General features: G+C 37.2%; 1 protein-coding gene across 10 annotated transcripts in view; it reads right to left on the minus strand.

The window, feature by feature from the left end:
* DMD (dystrophin) overlaps positions 1-18,860 on the minus strand; it is a 2,402,664-nt gene that overhangs the window by 182,493 nt on the left and 2,201,311 nt on the right. Inside the window, exon 63 of one of the 10 annotated variants that reach the window (XM_045164454.1) lies at positions 18,720-18,765. The exons of the other annotated variants lie outside the window; for them this stretch is intronic. Coding sequence (XP_045020389.1) covers positions 18,735-18,765 — 31 coding nt within the window. The 3' untranslated portion in view covers positions 18,720-18,734. Of the gene's footprint in view, positions 1-18,719; positions 18,766-18,860 lie in introns of those variants that run through there. 10 annotated transcript variants of the gene reach the window in all.

The following is an 18,860-nucleotide window of genomic DNA, read 5'->3' on the forward strand; positions in this document are numbered from 1 at the left end:
TGTTATACAGCATAAATTGACACAACATTGTAAATCAACTATTCTTTGATAAAATTCATTTTCTAAGAGGAAAAAGTTCATCTTCTCTTTACTTTTTAAATGTTAAAATAATGCTTCTTATCTCCTTGTATGACATCACTAATCCTCTTCTCATGTTTTCTCCAAGACTACCACCAGGAGCTCTTTCAATAGGAGGACAAATAAGGTTTTAATTGCTATTAGTTAGAAGAACACATTCCTGTTGACTAGAAAGAGGGGCTATGTACCCAAATAGAGGTTAGACATTGGAATCATATGACAGCACTTCCAGCAAATCAGATCTGGCCTCTGTTACTTACTTTACAACAAAAATACCATAAGTTGAGACTGCCTGTGAGATAGTCTAAAAAAGAGTCCTTTCTCCATTAAACTCAAATAAATTTTGATTGGATTGATGTCCTTTCAAAACCCATGATACTTTCCTAAAAAACAAGTGATTTGAATGTTTCAGACTCTATTAAGTTGTTCTTTATTCATCTGTGGCTTTCTAATAAATTTCTGTCCATCAGTAAAGAAGTGGCTCTCTATTTTTGACTTGTAAGTCATGGCAATGGCAGTGGAAGGGTTAAGGAGGTGAGCTGAGATTTGTTTCATTGCTTTTTGGTAATTTTTTTTTTTTTTGCTTGTTTGGTGAGTAAACAAGGTAATATACCTAGCGTGTTTTAGTCAGAAAGCAAAAATAATGTTTATTTACTTTTCTGAAATTGCACCCTAAATCTATGCAAATCTCCAATTTGCATCACTCACAAGCCTCCCTATATTTTGGCAGATTTTAACTAGAGCTAAATAATTGGCATATATTTATATTCAATTATAATCAAATGTAAAGACATGTATGCAAAACACAGACTTTGCTCAAAGCTCTCTTTATAGATGAAATGTGATTGTAGAACTTGACAGTAAATAATTTGCTGAGGGGGAAAGTGGTTGGTCATCTCCTTGCCTCTATTCTTTGGCCCATTGGTGACACTGATTATATTTCAAGATTTCAAATCCTATAAGTGGACATTTTACTCAAGAAGCATCTTTCAGTTCAGTTCAGTTGCTCAGTCGTGTCCAACTCTTTGCAACCCCATGAACTGCAGCATGCCAGGCCTCCCTGTCCACCACCAACTCCTGGAGTTCACTCAGATTCACGTCCATCAAGTCAGTGATGCCATCCAGCCATCTCATCCTCTGTCGTCCCCTTCTCCTCCTGCCCTCAATCTTTCCCAGCATCAGGGTCTTTTCAAATGAGTCAATTCTTTGCATCAGGTGGCCAAAGTATTGGAGTTTCAGTCTTTACCCAGGGCAAAAATAAATGTGCTACCTAGAACTAATAAAGCTGTTCATGAGTTTTAACAAAGAGCAAATGCAAATGGTTAAAAAAAAATTCATTATTTATCAGCAGTAAATCCAGTCTTTTTTGGTAAAACAGATTTCACAGAAGCTCTACTTATGTTAGCTTTTCCTAAACTTTGATACAAAGCATCGGTTCTCTCTAATATATAATCAAGGGAATTTTGTGTTAGGAAGAAAACTTCTCATCTTTGTAAAGGATAGTTGGAGGAGAGGTAAGGAAAAACAAGACAGACCGTGCATAAGGATTCAGTGTAAGGGTATGAACTGAACACATTTTAACCATTGTTTTAAAAAGACTGATATGAGAAAAGGCTGTGTTTTGAATCAAGTGGAGTCGGATTTCCAATTTTAGAATATTTCCAAATTTAGTAATAACATGCATTATTCTGAAAATGAAGGCAGAAATACAAAATATCCATGAAGAATTCTGAATAAAATTCACCCACTGGTTTTTAAATTTCATGGCTTTCTACATGAATCTATCAGCTTGTGTTTTTCAACTTCTCTGACTAAAAGAAACTTCAACAAGCTTATTTAATAATGATGAATTTAATCAAATTTTAGGTGAAATTTCTTAGTGAGAGAGCCAGAGTGTGATTAGATTGTCCCTAAATTTTACTTTTTACATCAAAATGAACAAAAGTACAAAAGTTGAAATCCAACAAGAGTGAAAAAAACCTTCGGAGGGATGAAAATGGTTATGTTTCACAGATGGGATTTATATTTATATATATTTATATCTTTTCTACCTGGCAAATTTAGATGTAAGATAGAAATTCAGACATAGTTTCTGAATGGTGGGGCAAGTCTAAAATATGACCAACTCTACTGAGTTGAATTATGGTTTTGAAAAATTATACTTTAAGGTCAGGAGGTTTCTTTCTCTTCTGAGGTTAGCTCTCTGAAGCAAGTGCCATTACACATATTAAAACAAGAATTATGAAAGTTTTGTACTGTCATAAAAACTCACACTTAATTTGGTCCTCATAACTGCTCTGGCCTGGTCTACTTGTCATCTTAGTCACCACTTATTGTACGATTTGAGAGTAATGTTAAGGACCATAAACACATTGAGAATGATAACACACATGGGCTAGTTTTTGTGAAGAACTTACGTTAAGAGAGAACAAAGAAACTGAAAATATCAGGCAGATAAACAAAATATTGTGTTTAACTTCCTTCAGAGTCCCATGGACTGCAAGGAAACCAAACCAGTCAATCCTAAAGGAAATCAACCCTGAATATTCATTCGAAGGACTGATGGCTGAAGCTGAAGCTCCAATACTTTGGCCACCTGATGCAAAGAGCCGACTCATTGGAAAAGACCCTGATGCTGGGAAAGATTGAAGACAAAAGAAGAAGAGGGCGGCAGAGGATGTGATGGTTAGTGAGTATCACCGATTCAATGGACACGAATTCGAGCAAACTGGGAGATAGTGGAGGACAGAGGAGTCTGGCGTGCTGTGGTTCACGGGGTTGCAAAGAGTTGGACATGACAGCGACTGAACAACAGCAAGCAATGGGAGTATTGTGAGCAGACTCATAACATCTTCCTCCCCAACGCAATGGCTAGCCATGAAGTGAACATGCTCATGACGTGTGTGGTAGCATTTCAACTGGGAAACAGTTGATATATGGAAGCATTAGTATCAGTACTTTTGCTCCAACCCAGATATTTTACTGACAGTTCCCAGCAAGGAATGCAGAAAGAATGGAGAGGAGAAAGCAAATCATGAAGACAAAGACGTCTTGGTGATAGGATCTTGAGGAGAAAAACAAAAAACAAAAAACAAAAAACTAAACAGGCTAAAGAGGCTCTGTGGAGTTCAGGAGTTTGGACTTTCAACCTGGAAACTGAGTATATGTTGACCATAGAGAACTCAACTGTCAGTTTCATTATAAAATCCTTTCCTATCAGTGTCGTGGTGAACTGTCAAAAAGGAAATGTAAACACCTTCCTCAAGAAGTACAATAAAGAATTGTTCCTTATGATTAAGTTCTGTTCAGCCCATTTCAATTCTCCTCAAAGATAATATTCATGCCATACACACACACACAAACTTCTTTTTTTAAATCACTCTCCTCCTGTCCCTCTTATACCTTGCTTTGAAATTGACTGGTGCTTTGTAACTCCAGTCATTTCTCACACGTTGGGCCGACCAGAGGTTTTAGATATTAAATCATTTGGTCTGTCAATCTCTGTAGGAAGTACCCTAAATGTCTTTAAAATGCTATTTAAAGAGGGCCATCTGCAATAAGAACGATCATTACATGATGATAAACAGTACTGGGTCACAGATGGGGAAAGTAATAGTATTTTAGAGCCATTTTCATGTTAATATTATAGATTACATATTAAAGACATGTGCCAGTAATGAAGCAAAAAAACAAAAGGGGCCATTGGAAAAGAACAGTTATGTTATTGAAAGCAATGATATAATAAGCAGAATGGCCCCAGGCCATCTGCTTTTAAAAAAGCTCACGGTACTTAGGCTGTTAGCACCAGTCCATTGTCCATAGAGGTGCTATTGTGAGTTAACAAGGAAGCGGGAAAAGCTAATATAAATGAAACTATTGTCAACAATTTTAAAAAACTTTGTTAAATTTTTTCCCCTCAAAAAAGAAATCTAATGCTCTCAGACAGTACCAGTGAGAGAATAGACACTTTTCCTCCTCGGTTGCTCCTTCAGCCTTGTTCTACTTCGGATACTTGGTCTTTTACTTACTCACCCTCTGAAATCCCTCCCATTCTGAAGTCTTTTTTTAGGGCATTAAAGAACAGTTATGCCAACTTGAGATATTTACTGTTTGCATACAAAAACGCAAATTGTTAAATACACAGATACTTGTAAGAAAGAGGCAAAAATTTCAGCTGGTTCCTTCAGCCTTAGAAGCATCTAAGGGATATACAGGAAGATAACATGCACACCGACACACATAATAAGTATATAGTTGCTGATGCTAAGTCGCTTCAGTCATGTCTGACTCTGTGTGACCCTGGAGACAGCAGCCCATCAGGCTCCCCTGTCCCTGGGATTCTCCAGGCAAGAACACTGGAGTGGGTTGCCCTTTCCTTCTCCAATGCATGAAGGTGAAAGTGAATTCGCTCAGTCGTGTCTGACTCTTAGCGACCCCATGGACTGCAGCCTGCCAGGCTCCTCCATCCATGGGATTTTCCAGGCAAGAGTACTGGAGTGGGTTGCCATTGCCTTCTCCGAAGTATATAGTTACATATGCACAAAATCATTTAACAAGTGGAGAAAATATTGGAAAAATACCTCAACTGCTACCTTTCGAAATAATTAATGATCACATAAGCACTACAGAATACATGACTAGTTGAGAGTGGTTAGCTTTTCACAGTTGGGATTTGTGTTTGTTTTGTAATGGTAATTTATGCACATCACGACTCTAGAGAGACTAGAAGAGAAGCATAAACTACTGGGCTCACAGTCTTAAACAGAGGCTTTTAGATATTGATTTTCATTAATGCTCTCCTCTAAAATGGTTTCAGTCTTTTGTACATCCCAAATTAAAACTTTATCCTTCAGTTTTGCAATTTGGATCTGGTGAGGAGATAAAGAAGGAAGAAGAAAAAGTTTATGATTCAGGGGCATAATAAACTCCAGCTGGCATATCGTGAGCCTAGTTCTGTCAAAATAAATAAATGATCAAAAATAATCTTATTAAAAAGCAAAGTCATATTGGGACTTTGGAAAATAAATTTAGGTGAAACAAGTGAAATGAAAATAGGAGGGATATTAAAATTCAGAACCTGATTGATTATGTATTAGCCAGATCAAAGCCTCTGGGTGGTAACGAGCCACTGAGCAGGGATTACCACCTGTCCTGTGCAACTAGCAGCTGGACTTACGAAGAACAGCTGGACAAGAACACATATAAAATTAGCCTGTAGAAGCAGAAGCTAAGTTTTTTCACCTGCTTCTCAGTTCGGCATCTTTATCACTCATACCAGAAATAAAAAGCTTTTTATATTTTGATGCTGTTTTTGCCTTTGAGAAAACCCAGCTTTGAACACCAATATTCCCAGCTGCTTGCTACCAAGTAACAGGGATTGTCTTTTCAACCTGATAAGCTAAGAAGTCAGGTGCACTTGGGCTTTTGTGTCACTGCCTCATTTCTTGTACACTGATATTTAAGCCATGGCTAGTTCTTTTGAAGGGCAGGAGAAGCACAAATTCTAAACAAAAACTACATTAGCAAAAGTCATTTACCTCTATACACCTATTCCTATATTGACATTTCATCGGAGCCTATTTAGAATGACAATAGATATGCACACCTGGATGGTTTAGCACATCATTTTTATTCAAGATGGTATGTTGAAAAATTAGGCATGTGACAATCTTTATTTGGTGCTCTAAATTGTTTTAGTTTTCAAGCAACCTGTTTTGAGTGGCATCATGGCACAAGTGAATGGGTAAGTCACAAACAATCGACTACCTTACTGTTCAAAGTGCAGTTTGTAGACCAGCAGTAGCACCACCAAGGTAGTGATTAGAAACACAGAATCTCAGATCTCTTTCTAAACTGGCTGAGTCCAAGTCTGGGTTTTAACAAGGGTCTCAGGCAATTCTCGTGCACACGAGTATTTGAGAATGACATTTCTCTGTGTTCAAGCAGGACTTCTCTTTCTTTGTTCAATTTGTACTGGGTTGCTTTTATTTGAATAGTACATTTTAGCACAAACCAGTGCCTAGGAAGACTGTGTATTAAAGCAACTAATACCTATGGTATGTCTGCTATGTTTCAGTGTAGCCCATACAGATTGCACATAAAGAGGAGTTCAACATAAGAGTATTATATAGGAGGCTTCATGATATTGGGACATCTGGATATCTGTATAATGAAATAGCCTTTTTCCCCATTAAACTCTCCTCTGAAAGTTTATCTGTCTGCCAAAGGAACTGGGAATAGAAACTTTCTACTCCCACAATGCAAGGTAAAAGGCAGAATAAGAAGGGAAGGAGGAACAAGATGGGAAAGGGGAGAGGTGGAGAAAGGGGTGGGGGGACACAGAAGAGAAAGAGAAAACACTGCAGTTGGAAAGTAACTGGTATCAGGCACTCTGTAAAGCATATTGGCAATAGCACGCCTTAGGAAGTTGATGCGGAATCCTTATTTCAAATGTGCGCTGGGTTCAACCACAGAGAGATCAAGAATTCTCGTCAATGAGCATTAAAAGTTCTGACACAAGAAAGCAATGTACATGGCTCAGGTGGGAATGAAGCACAATGGAGAGGATCCCTAATAACTGGATACCAGGAAAGAAGTGCAATCTATAGCAGGATCAGGAGACCATCTCTTTTTTAAGAAAATATTTATTTTCATTGGTTTATTTGTCTGTGCGAGGTTTTAGTTGTGGCATGTGAGACCCAGCTTTTCAACCAGGGATCAAAACTGGGTCCCCTGCATTGGGAGCATGGAGTCTTAGTCACTGGGCCACCAGGGAAGTCCCAGGATAAAAATCTCTTTTTCTAGCTCTTGCTAAGGAGTATCAGGATGCTTTGGTATGCACTTAGTCATACAGACATTTATTTATGTGTTTATGTAATTTTTTAGTTATATATTTTTATATCTAATCAGGCTTCCATTAAGTGCATAGCCAACAGTAAATAATTCTCATTTATATAGCATGAGTTCAGTCATTCTCAATCTTTTCTGATGCCTTCAAACCTCCAGTTAAGGACCCCTTCAAATATCCTAATCAAAGACAGTGATTAAGAATTCCTTCTGATAGACAAATGTCTGAACCAGGCAAGCAGTCTTCAAAACTAGTGTCAGAATTCTAGTAACTAGTGTCAGAATTCTAGTATTCAAAAAAAGACATTTCAGTAAGCTAAAAGACTGAAGGAGAGAAACGGATTACTTCAGAGAAGCTGGACGGGCAGTGGGAGTGAAAGCAAAGGAAAAAGGGAGAGGAGCAAGATTTCAGAGGCAATAGGGTGGTAAGATGTATAATTGTTTGAACTGGGACACTAGTCAGGGAACAGAGCATTAAAAGAACAGGAGAGGGTTTTGATTCACCAGGTAGAAAATTTCATATACCTTAGACAAGCATTTCACTAGGTACGTCTATGGGTATCACCAGTTGGGCTTGCTAAAAAGGTTGTTTGACTTTAAGTAAAAATAAAAGAAATATTTTTCATTTTCATGACAAACTTCAGTGAATAATGTATTCAGTAACCGAATGAACTTTTGGGCCAACCCAATACTTACAGCAGGTAAGATATTTGGTACCTTTAATCTTTTTCAAAGGCTTGAAATCCAGGTGCAGACAGGAATGACAAAGGCTTTCCTTCAACTCCTTGTAAGATAAAGCTGGTCACCTGAGTGAATTTTATGTCAGCTGAAGGAAGCAATGTGGGTAGGTTGCCAAAAATTTATCAGATTAATCAAGTACAATCCCATTAAGATAACAGCTATACCCCTGAATTGAAGACTTATAGAGCCATATAGAGGTGGCTTTTGTCTGGAAAGGACAAAGGAAATGAAAAATGTCATCGGTTTTTTGCTACAGAGGCATTAAGACAAACCAAGAGATTTTATGTGTGTGTGCTTTGCCTATTTTTATCAGAAATAATAGGTGATTTTATTACAGTGAATCCTGTTCAAAACATGAAGAATAACTGACAGCTGCCAACTTTGGAGGAAATGTTTCTACCAGTGTTATTAAATTTCTGCTCTTCTAATTTATTCAATTAGTCAAATATATAAAATAAATAATCATTACATGTTTATTATAACTGACAATACAGACATACTTGTATTTATTTGGTTGTTTAGATAGTTTTAAATGGAGAATAAATTCTAATTTTTGTTAGTCTCACACTAAATTTGAAAAGTAAATCAAATCTTTAAAGTTATGTTTCAGTTATCAATTTGCTTCACAGAACACTTAAAAAAAGATGGGCAGGAAAACACACGGAAGATTGAAGACGGGCCTAAGTCCACTCAGCTGTATTCTCTATGAACCTTTGAAGTATCTTAAGTGAAATGAGTGACATTTCCAGGCTTGAGTTAGAAAATGCTGGTTTGAACCTAGGCTCTAACACTGTTTCATGTTGGAAAAAAAAAATCACCATTATGGTCTGAATGTTTGACTCCTGAAAATTCATGTTGCAATCCTAATCACTCCCTACCTGTGGAAGGTGATGGTGTTAGTAGTTGGGGCCTTTGGGAGGAGATTACATCATAAGCGTGGAGCTCTTACCAGTGGGACTGGTGCTCTTATGAAAGAGATGCCTCACAGAGCCCCCAAGCCCTTTCTTCCTTGTGAGGAGGACACAGTCATACATGCAACCTGGAAGAGAGCCCTCACCTAGCATGCTGGCACCCTACTCTCAGAATTCCAGCCCCCAGAGTTGTCAGCAATAAATTTCTGCTGTTTATATGGGACCCAGGCTGTGGTATTTTGTTATAGCAGCCCAAAAAGACTAAGACTTCACATTTGTTGTCATTGTTCATTTGCCCGGTTGTATCTGACTTTTTGTGACCCCATGGACTGCAGCACACCAGGCTCCTCTGTCCTTCACCATCTCCTGGAGTTTGCTCAAATTCATGCCCATTGAGTCAATGATGCCATCCAACCATCTCACCCTCTGTGGCCCTCTTCTCCTCCTGCCCTCAATCTTTCCCAGCATCAGGGTATTTTCCAATGAGTCTGCTCTTTGCATCAGATGGCCAAAGTATTGGAGCTTTGCCTAAAACAGTGAACAATGCAACCTATCCTATGTACTTTATACATGTATAACTGGACCACTTTGCAGTACACCTGAAACACAGTATTGTTAATCAGCTATAAAGAAAGATAGTGCTAAGTCGTATCTGACTCTTGTGACCCTATAGACTAAAGCCTGCCAGGATCCTCTGTCCATGGGGTTCTCTAGGCAAGAATACTGGAGTGGGTTGCCATTTCCTTCTCCAGGAGACCTTCCCGACCCAGGAATTGCTGGAGACCCATGTCTCCAGCATTGCAGGCAGATTCTTTACTGACTGAGCTATGCTGGAAGCCCTACAAATATAAAATAAAAATTAAAAGTACAAACTCCCAGTTACAAGTAAAGTAAGTATTAGGGATGTAATGTATGTTACATGTGAAAGCTTTGAGAGTAAATTCTAAGCATTCTCATCACAGGGACATTTTTTTTTTCTATGTCTTTACTTTTATATCTATATGAGATGATAGACGTTCACCAAATTAATTATGATAACCATTTCATGATGTGTGTAAGTCAAATCATTATGCTATACACTTTATACAGTGCTGTATGTCAGTTATATCTCAATAAAACTTGAAGAAAAAAAGATACTCAGTTCCTCATGTTGATGAATGGCAGAGGCCATCACAATATTGTAAAGTAATTATCCTTCAATCAAAATAAATAAACTAAAAATAATATCTAGAGAAAAGCAAACATAAAAGCATGAGAATAAATGAAAATATTCTTGCTGTTCACAGACTTGGGTGTTTTAAATTTTAAACTTTAAAAAATTCATATTCAAGTGTGAGTCAAAATAAATAAGTAAATGTCAAATTATAAATGAATTTTTTTTATTTAAAAATGGAATTGTATCTGTGCTATCATGCTTTTTATTAGTTTGGAATAAAAGTTGCAAACTAGCAATCTTTGGGCTAAATTTGGCATGTACACATTTTGTTGCTGCTGCTGCTGCTAAGTTGCTTCAGTCGTGTCTGACTCTGGGCAACCCCATAGACGGCAGCCCCACAGGCTCCTCTGTCCATGGGATTTTCCAGGCAAGAGTACTGGAGTGGGGTGCCATTGCCTTTTCTGACACATTTTGTTGAGCCCACTCAATTTTTGTTTGTTTGTTTGAATTGCTCAACACTTAAATATTCAGGTTTTTTTTTTAACACTGATCTAAATTTTTGACTTCTCATTTAAAGGGAATGATTTGGCTATATTAGGTGCCCTTCCTTACATGGTAATAATTGGCCAGAGCTGACATTCACCAGTCTTAAATGGGCATGCACTCTGCAGTCCCCACTGGTTCTCATTACCTTACACTTGGCAAGTCTTGCTCATTTACACTAGCAAGCTAGCCTATACTCAATCTGCCATCTCTGGTTAGATCAGCAAGGCTTGACCATAGCCATCTTAGAGTATCTTATGCTGCTTTAACTAACACTGTCACACGAAGAAAATGAAAATTGGAATAGCCCTATAATCTTTAAGAAATTGACTTCAATTATTAAGTTTCCCTTGAGGAAAACTTCAGGACCAGATTACGCCACAGGCAAAAACACCAATTTTACATAAACTCTTCCAGAGAAGAGAAGAGGAAATACTTCCTGACTTCCTTTTATGAGATTGGAGTCATCCTGATACCAAAGCTTGACAAGTATTGCAGACCAGTATCACTAGTGAACATGTATGCAATAATCCTAAACAAAATATTAGCAAATCAAATCCAAAAATGAATGCTTTAGTCATACATCACAACAAAGTTGGGATTACTTCAAGAATGGAAGTGGTGCTGGGCCAACTGAATATTTATGCTTTAAAAAATGAAACAATTCCTATCTCACAAATGACAAACACACAAAACACAATTCCAGGTGGACAATATATCTAAGTTTGAAAGATAAAAAAAATTAAGCTTCTCAAAGACAAGAGAAAATATTCATGATATTGGGTTAGGTAAAGATTTCTTAAATAGGACACATAAAGAATTAGTGATAAAGAAAGTTATATATTGGAAAGATCTTATATACATCAAAAGATACAATTAAGAGAATTATAAAGGAAACTATACAATGAGAGAAGATATTTGTGACACATATAGTTCACAAAGGGTTGTAACCAAGAACATGTTAAAAAAAAAACTCCAACAAATCAATAATAAAAAGGATGAACCAATTAAAAAAGTAGGCAAGTGATTGAACAGATACTTCACACAAGAGGATACCCTAAATGGCCAACGATACTTGTAAAAACATTCAATCTCATAAGTAATCAGAGGAATGCGAATTAAAACCATTTGAGATTTTATTATACTACACACTCATTGCAATGGCTAAAATTTTAAAGACTGACTATATCAGTATTGTTGAGATAAGAAACAGTTACTTCCTGTACGGCTAGTGGGAGTTTAAGCTGGTACAACCACTTTGAAGAACTGTCTGGAAATATCTACTAAAACTCAACATATCCACGCCCTCATCACAGGCAATTTTATTTTTATTTTATTTTTTGAAATGCTCACATTATTGTCAATAAAAATGGTTGAATCATACAAATGCAGGTGACATTATAGCAGAAGTGGTGTGTATGCAATGATCATAGCCATGTAGAATAAATACGAAAATATATTATAATTGTATTGGCATGCTGGGATGTGATTTTTTTAAATTTTATTTTATTTTTAAACTTTACATAATTGTATTAGTTTTGCCAAATATCAAAATGAATCCGCCACAGGTATACATGTGTTCCCCATCCTGAACCCTCCTCCCTCCTCCCTCCCCATTCCATCCCTCTGGGTCTTCCCAGTGCACCAGCCCCAAGCATCCAGTATCGTGCATCGAACCTGGACTGGCAACTCGTTTCATACATGATATTTTACATGTTTCAATGCCATTCTCCCAAATCTTCCCACCCTCTCCCTCTCTCACAGAGTCCATAAGACTGTTCTATACATCAGTGTCTCTTTTGCTGTCTCGTACACAGGGTTATTGTTACCATCTTTCTAAATTCCATATATATGCATTAGTATACTGTATTGGTGTTTTTCTTTCTGGCTTACTTCACTCTGTATAATAGGCTCCAGTTTCATCCACCTCATTAGAACTGATTCAAATGTATTCTTTCTAATGGCTGAGTAATACTCCATTGTGTATATGTACCACTGCTTTCTTATCCATTCATCTGCTGATGGACATCTAGGTTGCTTCCATGTCCTGGCTATTATAAACAGTGCTGCGATGAACAGTGGGGTACACGTGTCTCTTTCCCTTCTGGTTTCCTCAGTGTGTATGCCCAGCAGTGGGATTGCTGGATCATAAGGCAGTTCTATTTCCAGTTTTTTAAGGAATCTCCACACTGTTCTCCATAGTGGCTGTACTAGTTTGCATTCCCACCAACAGTGTAAGAGGGTTCCCTTTTCTCCACACCCTCTCCAGCATTTATTGCTTGTAGACTTTTGGATCGCAGCCATTCTGACTGGTGTGACATGGTACCTCATAGTGGTTTTGATTTGCATTTCTCTGATAATGAGTGATGTTGAGCAGCTTTTCATTTGTTTGTTAGCCATCTGTATGTCTTCTTTGGAGAAATGTCTATTTAGTTCTTTGGCCCATTTTTTGATTGGGTCATTTATTTTTCTGGAGTTGAGCTGTAGGAGTTGCTTGTATATTCTCAAGATTAGTTGTTTGTCAGTTGCTTCATTTGCTATTATCTTCTCCCATTCTGAAGGCTGTCTTTTCACCTTGCTAATAGTTTCCTTTGATGTGCAGAAGCTTTTAAGGTTAATTGGGTCCCATTTGTTTATTTTTGCTTTTATTTCCAATATTTTGGGAGGTGGGTCATAGAGGATCCTGCTGTGATGTATGTCAGAGAGTGTTTTGCCTATGTTCTCCTCTAGGAGTTTTATAGTTTCTGGTCTTACGTTTAGATCTTTAATCCATTTTGAGTTTATTTTTGTGTATGGTGTTAGAAAGTGTTCTAGTTTCATTCTTTTACAAGTGGTTGACCAGATTTCCCAGCACCACTTGTTAAAGACATTGTCTTTAATCCATTGTATCTTCTTGCCTCCTTTGTCAAAGATAAGGTGTTCATATGTGCGTGGATTTATCTCTGGGCTTTCTATTTTGTTCCATTGATCTATATTTCTGTCTTTGTGCCAGTACCATAGTGTCTTGATAACTGTGGCTTTGTAGTAGAGCCTGAAGTCAGGTAGGTTGATTCCTCCAGTTCCATTCTTCTTTCTCAAGATCGCTTTGGCTATTCAAGGTTTTTTGTATTTCCATACAAATTGTGAAATTATTTGTTCTAGCTCTGTGAAGAATGCTGTTGGTAGCTTGATAGGGATTGCATTAAATCTATAGATTGCTTTGGGTAGTATACTCATTTTCACTATATTGATTCTTCCAATCCATGAACATGGTATATTTCTCCATCTGTTAGTGTCCTCTTTGATTTCTTTCACCAGTGTTTTATAGTTTTCTATATATAGGTCTTTAGTTTCTTTAGGTAGATATATTCCTAAGTATTTTATTCTTTCCATTGCAATGGTGAATGGAATTGTTTCCTTAATTTCTCTTTCTGTTTTCTCATTATTAGTGTATAGGAATGCAAGGGATTTCTGTGTGTTGATTTTATATCCTGCAACTTTACTGTATTCATTGATTAGTTCTAGTAATTTTCTGGTGGAGTCTTTAGGGTTTTCTATGTAGAGGATCATGTCATCTGCAAATAGTGAGAGTTTTACTTCTTCTTTTCCAATTTTGATTCCTTTTATTTCTTTTTCTGCTCTGATTGCTGTGGCCAAAACTTCCAAAACTATGTTGAATAGTAATGGTGAAAGTGGGCACCCTTGTCTTGTTCCTGACTTTAGAGGAAATGCTTTCAATTTTTCACCATTGAGGATAATGTTTGCTGTGGGTTTGTCATATATAGCTTTTATTATGTTGAGGTATGTTCCTTCTATTCCTGCTTTCTGGAGAGTTTTGATCATAAATGGATGTTGAATTTTGTCAAAGGCTTTCTCTGCATCTATTGAGATAATCATATGGTTTTTATTTTTCAATTTGTTAATGTGGTGTATTACATTGATTGATTTGCGGATATTGAAGAATCCTTGCATCCCTGGGATAAAGCCCACTTGGTCGTGGTGTATGATATTTTTAATGTGTTGTTGGAATCTGATTGCTAGAATTTTGTTAAGGATTTTTGCATCTATGTTCATCAGTGATATTGGCCTGTAGTTTTCTTTTTTTGTGGCATCTTTGTCAGGTTTTGGTATTAGGGTGATGGTGGCCTCATAGAATGAGTTTGGAAATTTACCATCCTCTGCAATTTTCTGGAAGAGTTTGAGCAGGATAGGTGTTAGCTCTTCTCTAAATTTTTGGTAGAATTCAGCTGTGAAGCCGTCTGGACCTAGGCTTTTGTTTGCTGGAAGATTTTTGATTACAGTTTCAATTTCCGTGCTTGTGATGGGTCTGTTAAGATTTTCTATTTCTTCCTGATCGAGTTTTGGAAAGTTGTACTTTTCTAAGAATTTGTCCATTTCTTCCTCGTTGTCCATTTTATTGGCATATAATTGTTGATAGTACTCTTATGATCCTTTGTATTTCTGTGTTGTCTGTTGGGATCTCTCCATTTTCATTTCTAATTTTATGGATTTGATTTTTCTCCCTTTGTTTCTTGATGAGTCTGGCTAATGGTTTGTCAATTTTATTTATCCTTTCAAAAAACCAGCTTTTGGTTTTGTTGATTTTTGCTATGATCTCTTTTGTTTCTTTTGCATTCATTTCTGCTCTAAGTTTTAAGATTTCTTTCCTTCTACTAACCCTGGGGTTCTTCATTTCTTCCTTTTCTAGTTGCTTTAGGTGTAGAGTTAGGTTATTTATTTGACTTTTTTCTTGTTTCTTGGGGTGTGCCTGTATTGCTATGAACTTTCCCCTTAGGACTGCTTTTACCGTGTCCCACAGGTTTTGGGTTGTTGTGTTTTCATTTTCATTCGTTTCTATGCAAATTTTGATTTCTTTTTTGATTTCTTCTGTGATTTGTTGGTTATTCAGCAGCATGTTGTTCAGCCTCCATATGTTGGAATTTTTAATAGTTTTTCTCTTGTAATTGAGATCTAATCTTACTGCATTGTGGTCAGAAAAGATGCTTGGAATGATTTCTATTTTTTTGAATTTACCAAGGCTAGCTTTATGGCCCAGGATGTGATCTATCCTGGAGAAGGTTCCATGTGCCCTTGAGAAAAAGGTGAAATTCATTGTTTTGGGATGAAATGTCCTATAGATATCAATTAGGTCTAACTGGTCTATTGTATCATTTAAAGTTTGTGTTTCCTTGTTAATTTTCTGTTTAGTTGATCTATCCATAGGTGTGAGTGGGGTATTAAAGTCTCCCACTATTATTGTGTTATTGCTAATTTCTCCTTTCATACTTGTTAGCATTTGTCTTACATACTGCGGTGCTCCCGTGTTGGGTGCATATATATTTATAATTGTTATATCTTCTTCTTGGATTGATCCTTTGATCATTATGTAGTGACCTTCTTTGTCTCTTTTCACAGTCTTTGTTTTAAAGTCTATTTTATCTGATATGAGTATTGCTACTCCTGCTTTCTTTTGGTCCCTAATTTCATGGAAAATCTTTTTCCAGCCCTTCACTTTCAATCTGTATATGTCCCCTGTTTTGAGGTGGGTCTCTTGTAGACAACATATGTAGGGGTCTTGTTTTTGTATCCATTCAGCCAGTCTTTGTCTTTTGGTTGGGGCATTCAACCCATTTACGTTTAAGGTAATTACTGATAAGTATGATCCCGTTGCCATTTACTTTATTGTTTTGGGTTCGAATTTATACACCGTTTTTGTGTTTCCTGTCTAGAGAATATCCTTTAGTATTTGTTGGAGAGCTGGTTTGGTGGTGCAGAATTCTCTCAGCTTTTGCTTGTCTGTAAAGCTTTTGATTTCTCCTTCATACTTGAATGAGATCCATGCTGGGTACAATAATCTGGGCTGTAGGTTATTTTCTTTCATCATTTTAAGTATGTCTTGCCATTCCCTCCTGGCTTGAAGAGTTTCTATTGAAAGATCAGCTGTTATCCTTATGGGTATTCCCTTGTGTGTTATTTGTTGTTTTTCCCTTGCTGCTTTTAATATTTGTTCTTTGTGTTTGATCTTTGTTAATTTGATTAATATGTGTCTTGGGGTGTTTCGCCTTGGGTTTATCCTGTGTGGGACTCTCTGGGTTTCTTGGACTTGGGTGATTATTTCCTTCTCCATTTTAGGGAAGTTTTCAACTATTACCTCCTCAAGTATTTTCTCATGGTCTTTCTTTTTGTCTTCTTCTTCTGGGACCCCCATGATTCGAATCTTGTAGCGTTTAATATTGTCCTGGAGGTCTCTGAGATTGTCCTCATTTCTTTTAATTCATTTTTCTTTTATCCTCTCTGATTCATTTATTTCTACCATTCTATCTTCTAATTCACTAATCCTATCTTCTGCCTCTGTTATTCTACTATTTGTTGCCTCCAGAGTGTTTTTAATTTCACTTATTGCATTATTCATTATATATTGACTCTTTTTTATTTCTTCTAAGTCCTTGTTAAACCTTTCTTGCATCTTCTCAATCCTTGCCTCCAGGATATTTATCTGTGATTCCATTTCAATTTCAAGATTTTGGATCAATTTCACTATCATTATTCAGAATTCTTTATCAGGTAGATTCCCTATCTCTTCCTCTTTTGTTTGGTTTGGTGGGCATTTATCCTATTCCTTTATCTGCTGGCTATTCCTCTGTCTCTTCATCTTGTTTAAATTGCTGAGTTTGGGGTGTCCTTTCTGTATTCTGGCAGTTTGTGGAGTTCTCTTTATTGTGGCGTTTCCTCACTGTGTGTGGGTTTGTACAGGTGGCTTGTCAAGGTTTCCTGGTTAGGGAAGCTTGTGTCGATGTTCTGGTGGATGGAGCTGTATTTCTTCTCTCTGGAGTGTAACGAAATGTCCAGTAATGAGTTATGAGATGTCTATGGTTCTGGGGTGACTTTGGGCAGCCTGTATCTTGAAGCTCAGGGCTGTGTTCCTTTGTTGCTGGAGAATTTGCTTGGTATGTCTTGCCCATCACAGGCAATTTTACTCCCAGATATATACCCAACATAAAAGCACGCACATGTGCACCAAAATACACATGAAAGAATGCTCATAGAAGCATTAATTTATAATGTCTCCAAACTGGAAGAAAATGTCCATCACCAATATAATAGATAAATAAACCACAGTACATTTTTATAATACCACATCAGATACTTTTGAATTGTGGTGCTGGAGAAAACTCTTGAGAGTCCCTTGGACTGCAAGGAGATCAAACAAGTCAATCCTAAAGGAAATCAACTGTGAATATTCTTTGGAAGGACTGATGCTGAAGCTCCAATACTTTGGCCACCTGATGTGAAAAGCCGACTCATGAGAAGACCCTGATGCTGGGGAAGATTGAGGGCAGGAGGGGAAGGAGGTGACAGAGGATGAAATGGTGAATGGTATCACCAAATAAATGGACATGAGTTTGAGCAATCCCCAAGAGATAGTGAAGGACAGGGAAGTCTGATGTGCTGCAGTCCATGGGGTCACAAAGAATCGGACACGACTTAGTGACTGAGCAACAACAACAATTATATAGCAATGAAAATGAATGACAGCTACATGGAACTATGTGAGCTCATCTCATAAACAAAATGTTGAGTCATGAACACAAAAGTTTATATACTATATGGTTCCATTTTTAGAGTTCAAAAATGGGCAAAGCTAAACCATGGTATTAATAAACAGGGTAGTGGTTACCTTTAGGATAAGGGAGGAGTAGTGACTGGGAGAGAGCATAGGGGTAAAGTGGTGGTTTCCAAAGTATTAGTAATGTATTATTTTTCATTGTAACACTTTTATTTTGAAATTTTCAAATCTACCAAAATGTTAAAAGAACACCCATAAACCATTCACCTAGATACCTACCATATTTGCATCTATTCTCTCTCTCATAGATACAATGTGTCCATTTTGTGATGATTGCATTGCACTGAACACTTGCCATTTTTGTACACTTTCTGAATGGGTTATTCTTCAAGTAAAAAAAAATCTGATTTCAACAACTTGTTTTGAAAATGCCCTTGAAAATAATGCACTGGACACAACATATTAATCAAATAGTATGGCCTAATGGTTTGTTGTTGTTTTGCAACATTTAGAAAAAGCTACACTATATTTTCAGATCCATTTACTGAACTAAGATACTTCAATGTGATAATAAGGCTTAGATTGAAATCAGTGCCATAGCCTCACCTGGTGGTTGTTTTTCATAGCCATATTTTATATTTCCCTCTGTATTATATGGTTTCCCAGGTGGCTCAATGGTAAACAATCTGCCTGCCAATGCAGGAGATGCAGGGGACATAGGTTTGATCCCTGGGTCAGGAAGATGCCCTGCAGTAGGAAATGGCAATCCATTCCAGTATTCTTGCTTGGAAAATTCCATAGACAGAGGAGCCTGGTGGGTTACAGTCCATGGGTTCGCAAAGAGTTGGACACAACTGAGCACGCATGCACGCTGTATTAGATGAGACCAAACATTTCCGCAAGCTTGCTGCTTTTAAGATGTATGTTGGGCAGGACTGTTTAGGCTGCAGAGTAAAACACAGGGCAGGGTCCTGAGAGTTGGAGTAAGTGTAGGGTAGATAGCAAATGGGTCATATCAGTAAAGTGACTACATAAGACA

This window comes from Bubalus bubalis, chromosome X, assembly GCF_019923935.1.
Source record: "Bubalus bubalis isolate 160015118507 breed Murrah chromosome X, NDDB_SH_1, whole genome shotgun sequence".
Classification (NCBI taxonomy): Eukaryota; Metazoa; Chordata; class Mammalia; order Artiodactyla; family Bovidae; genus Bubalus; species Bubalus bubalis.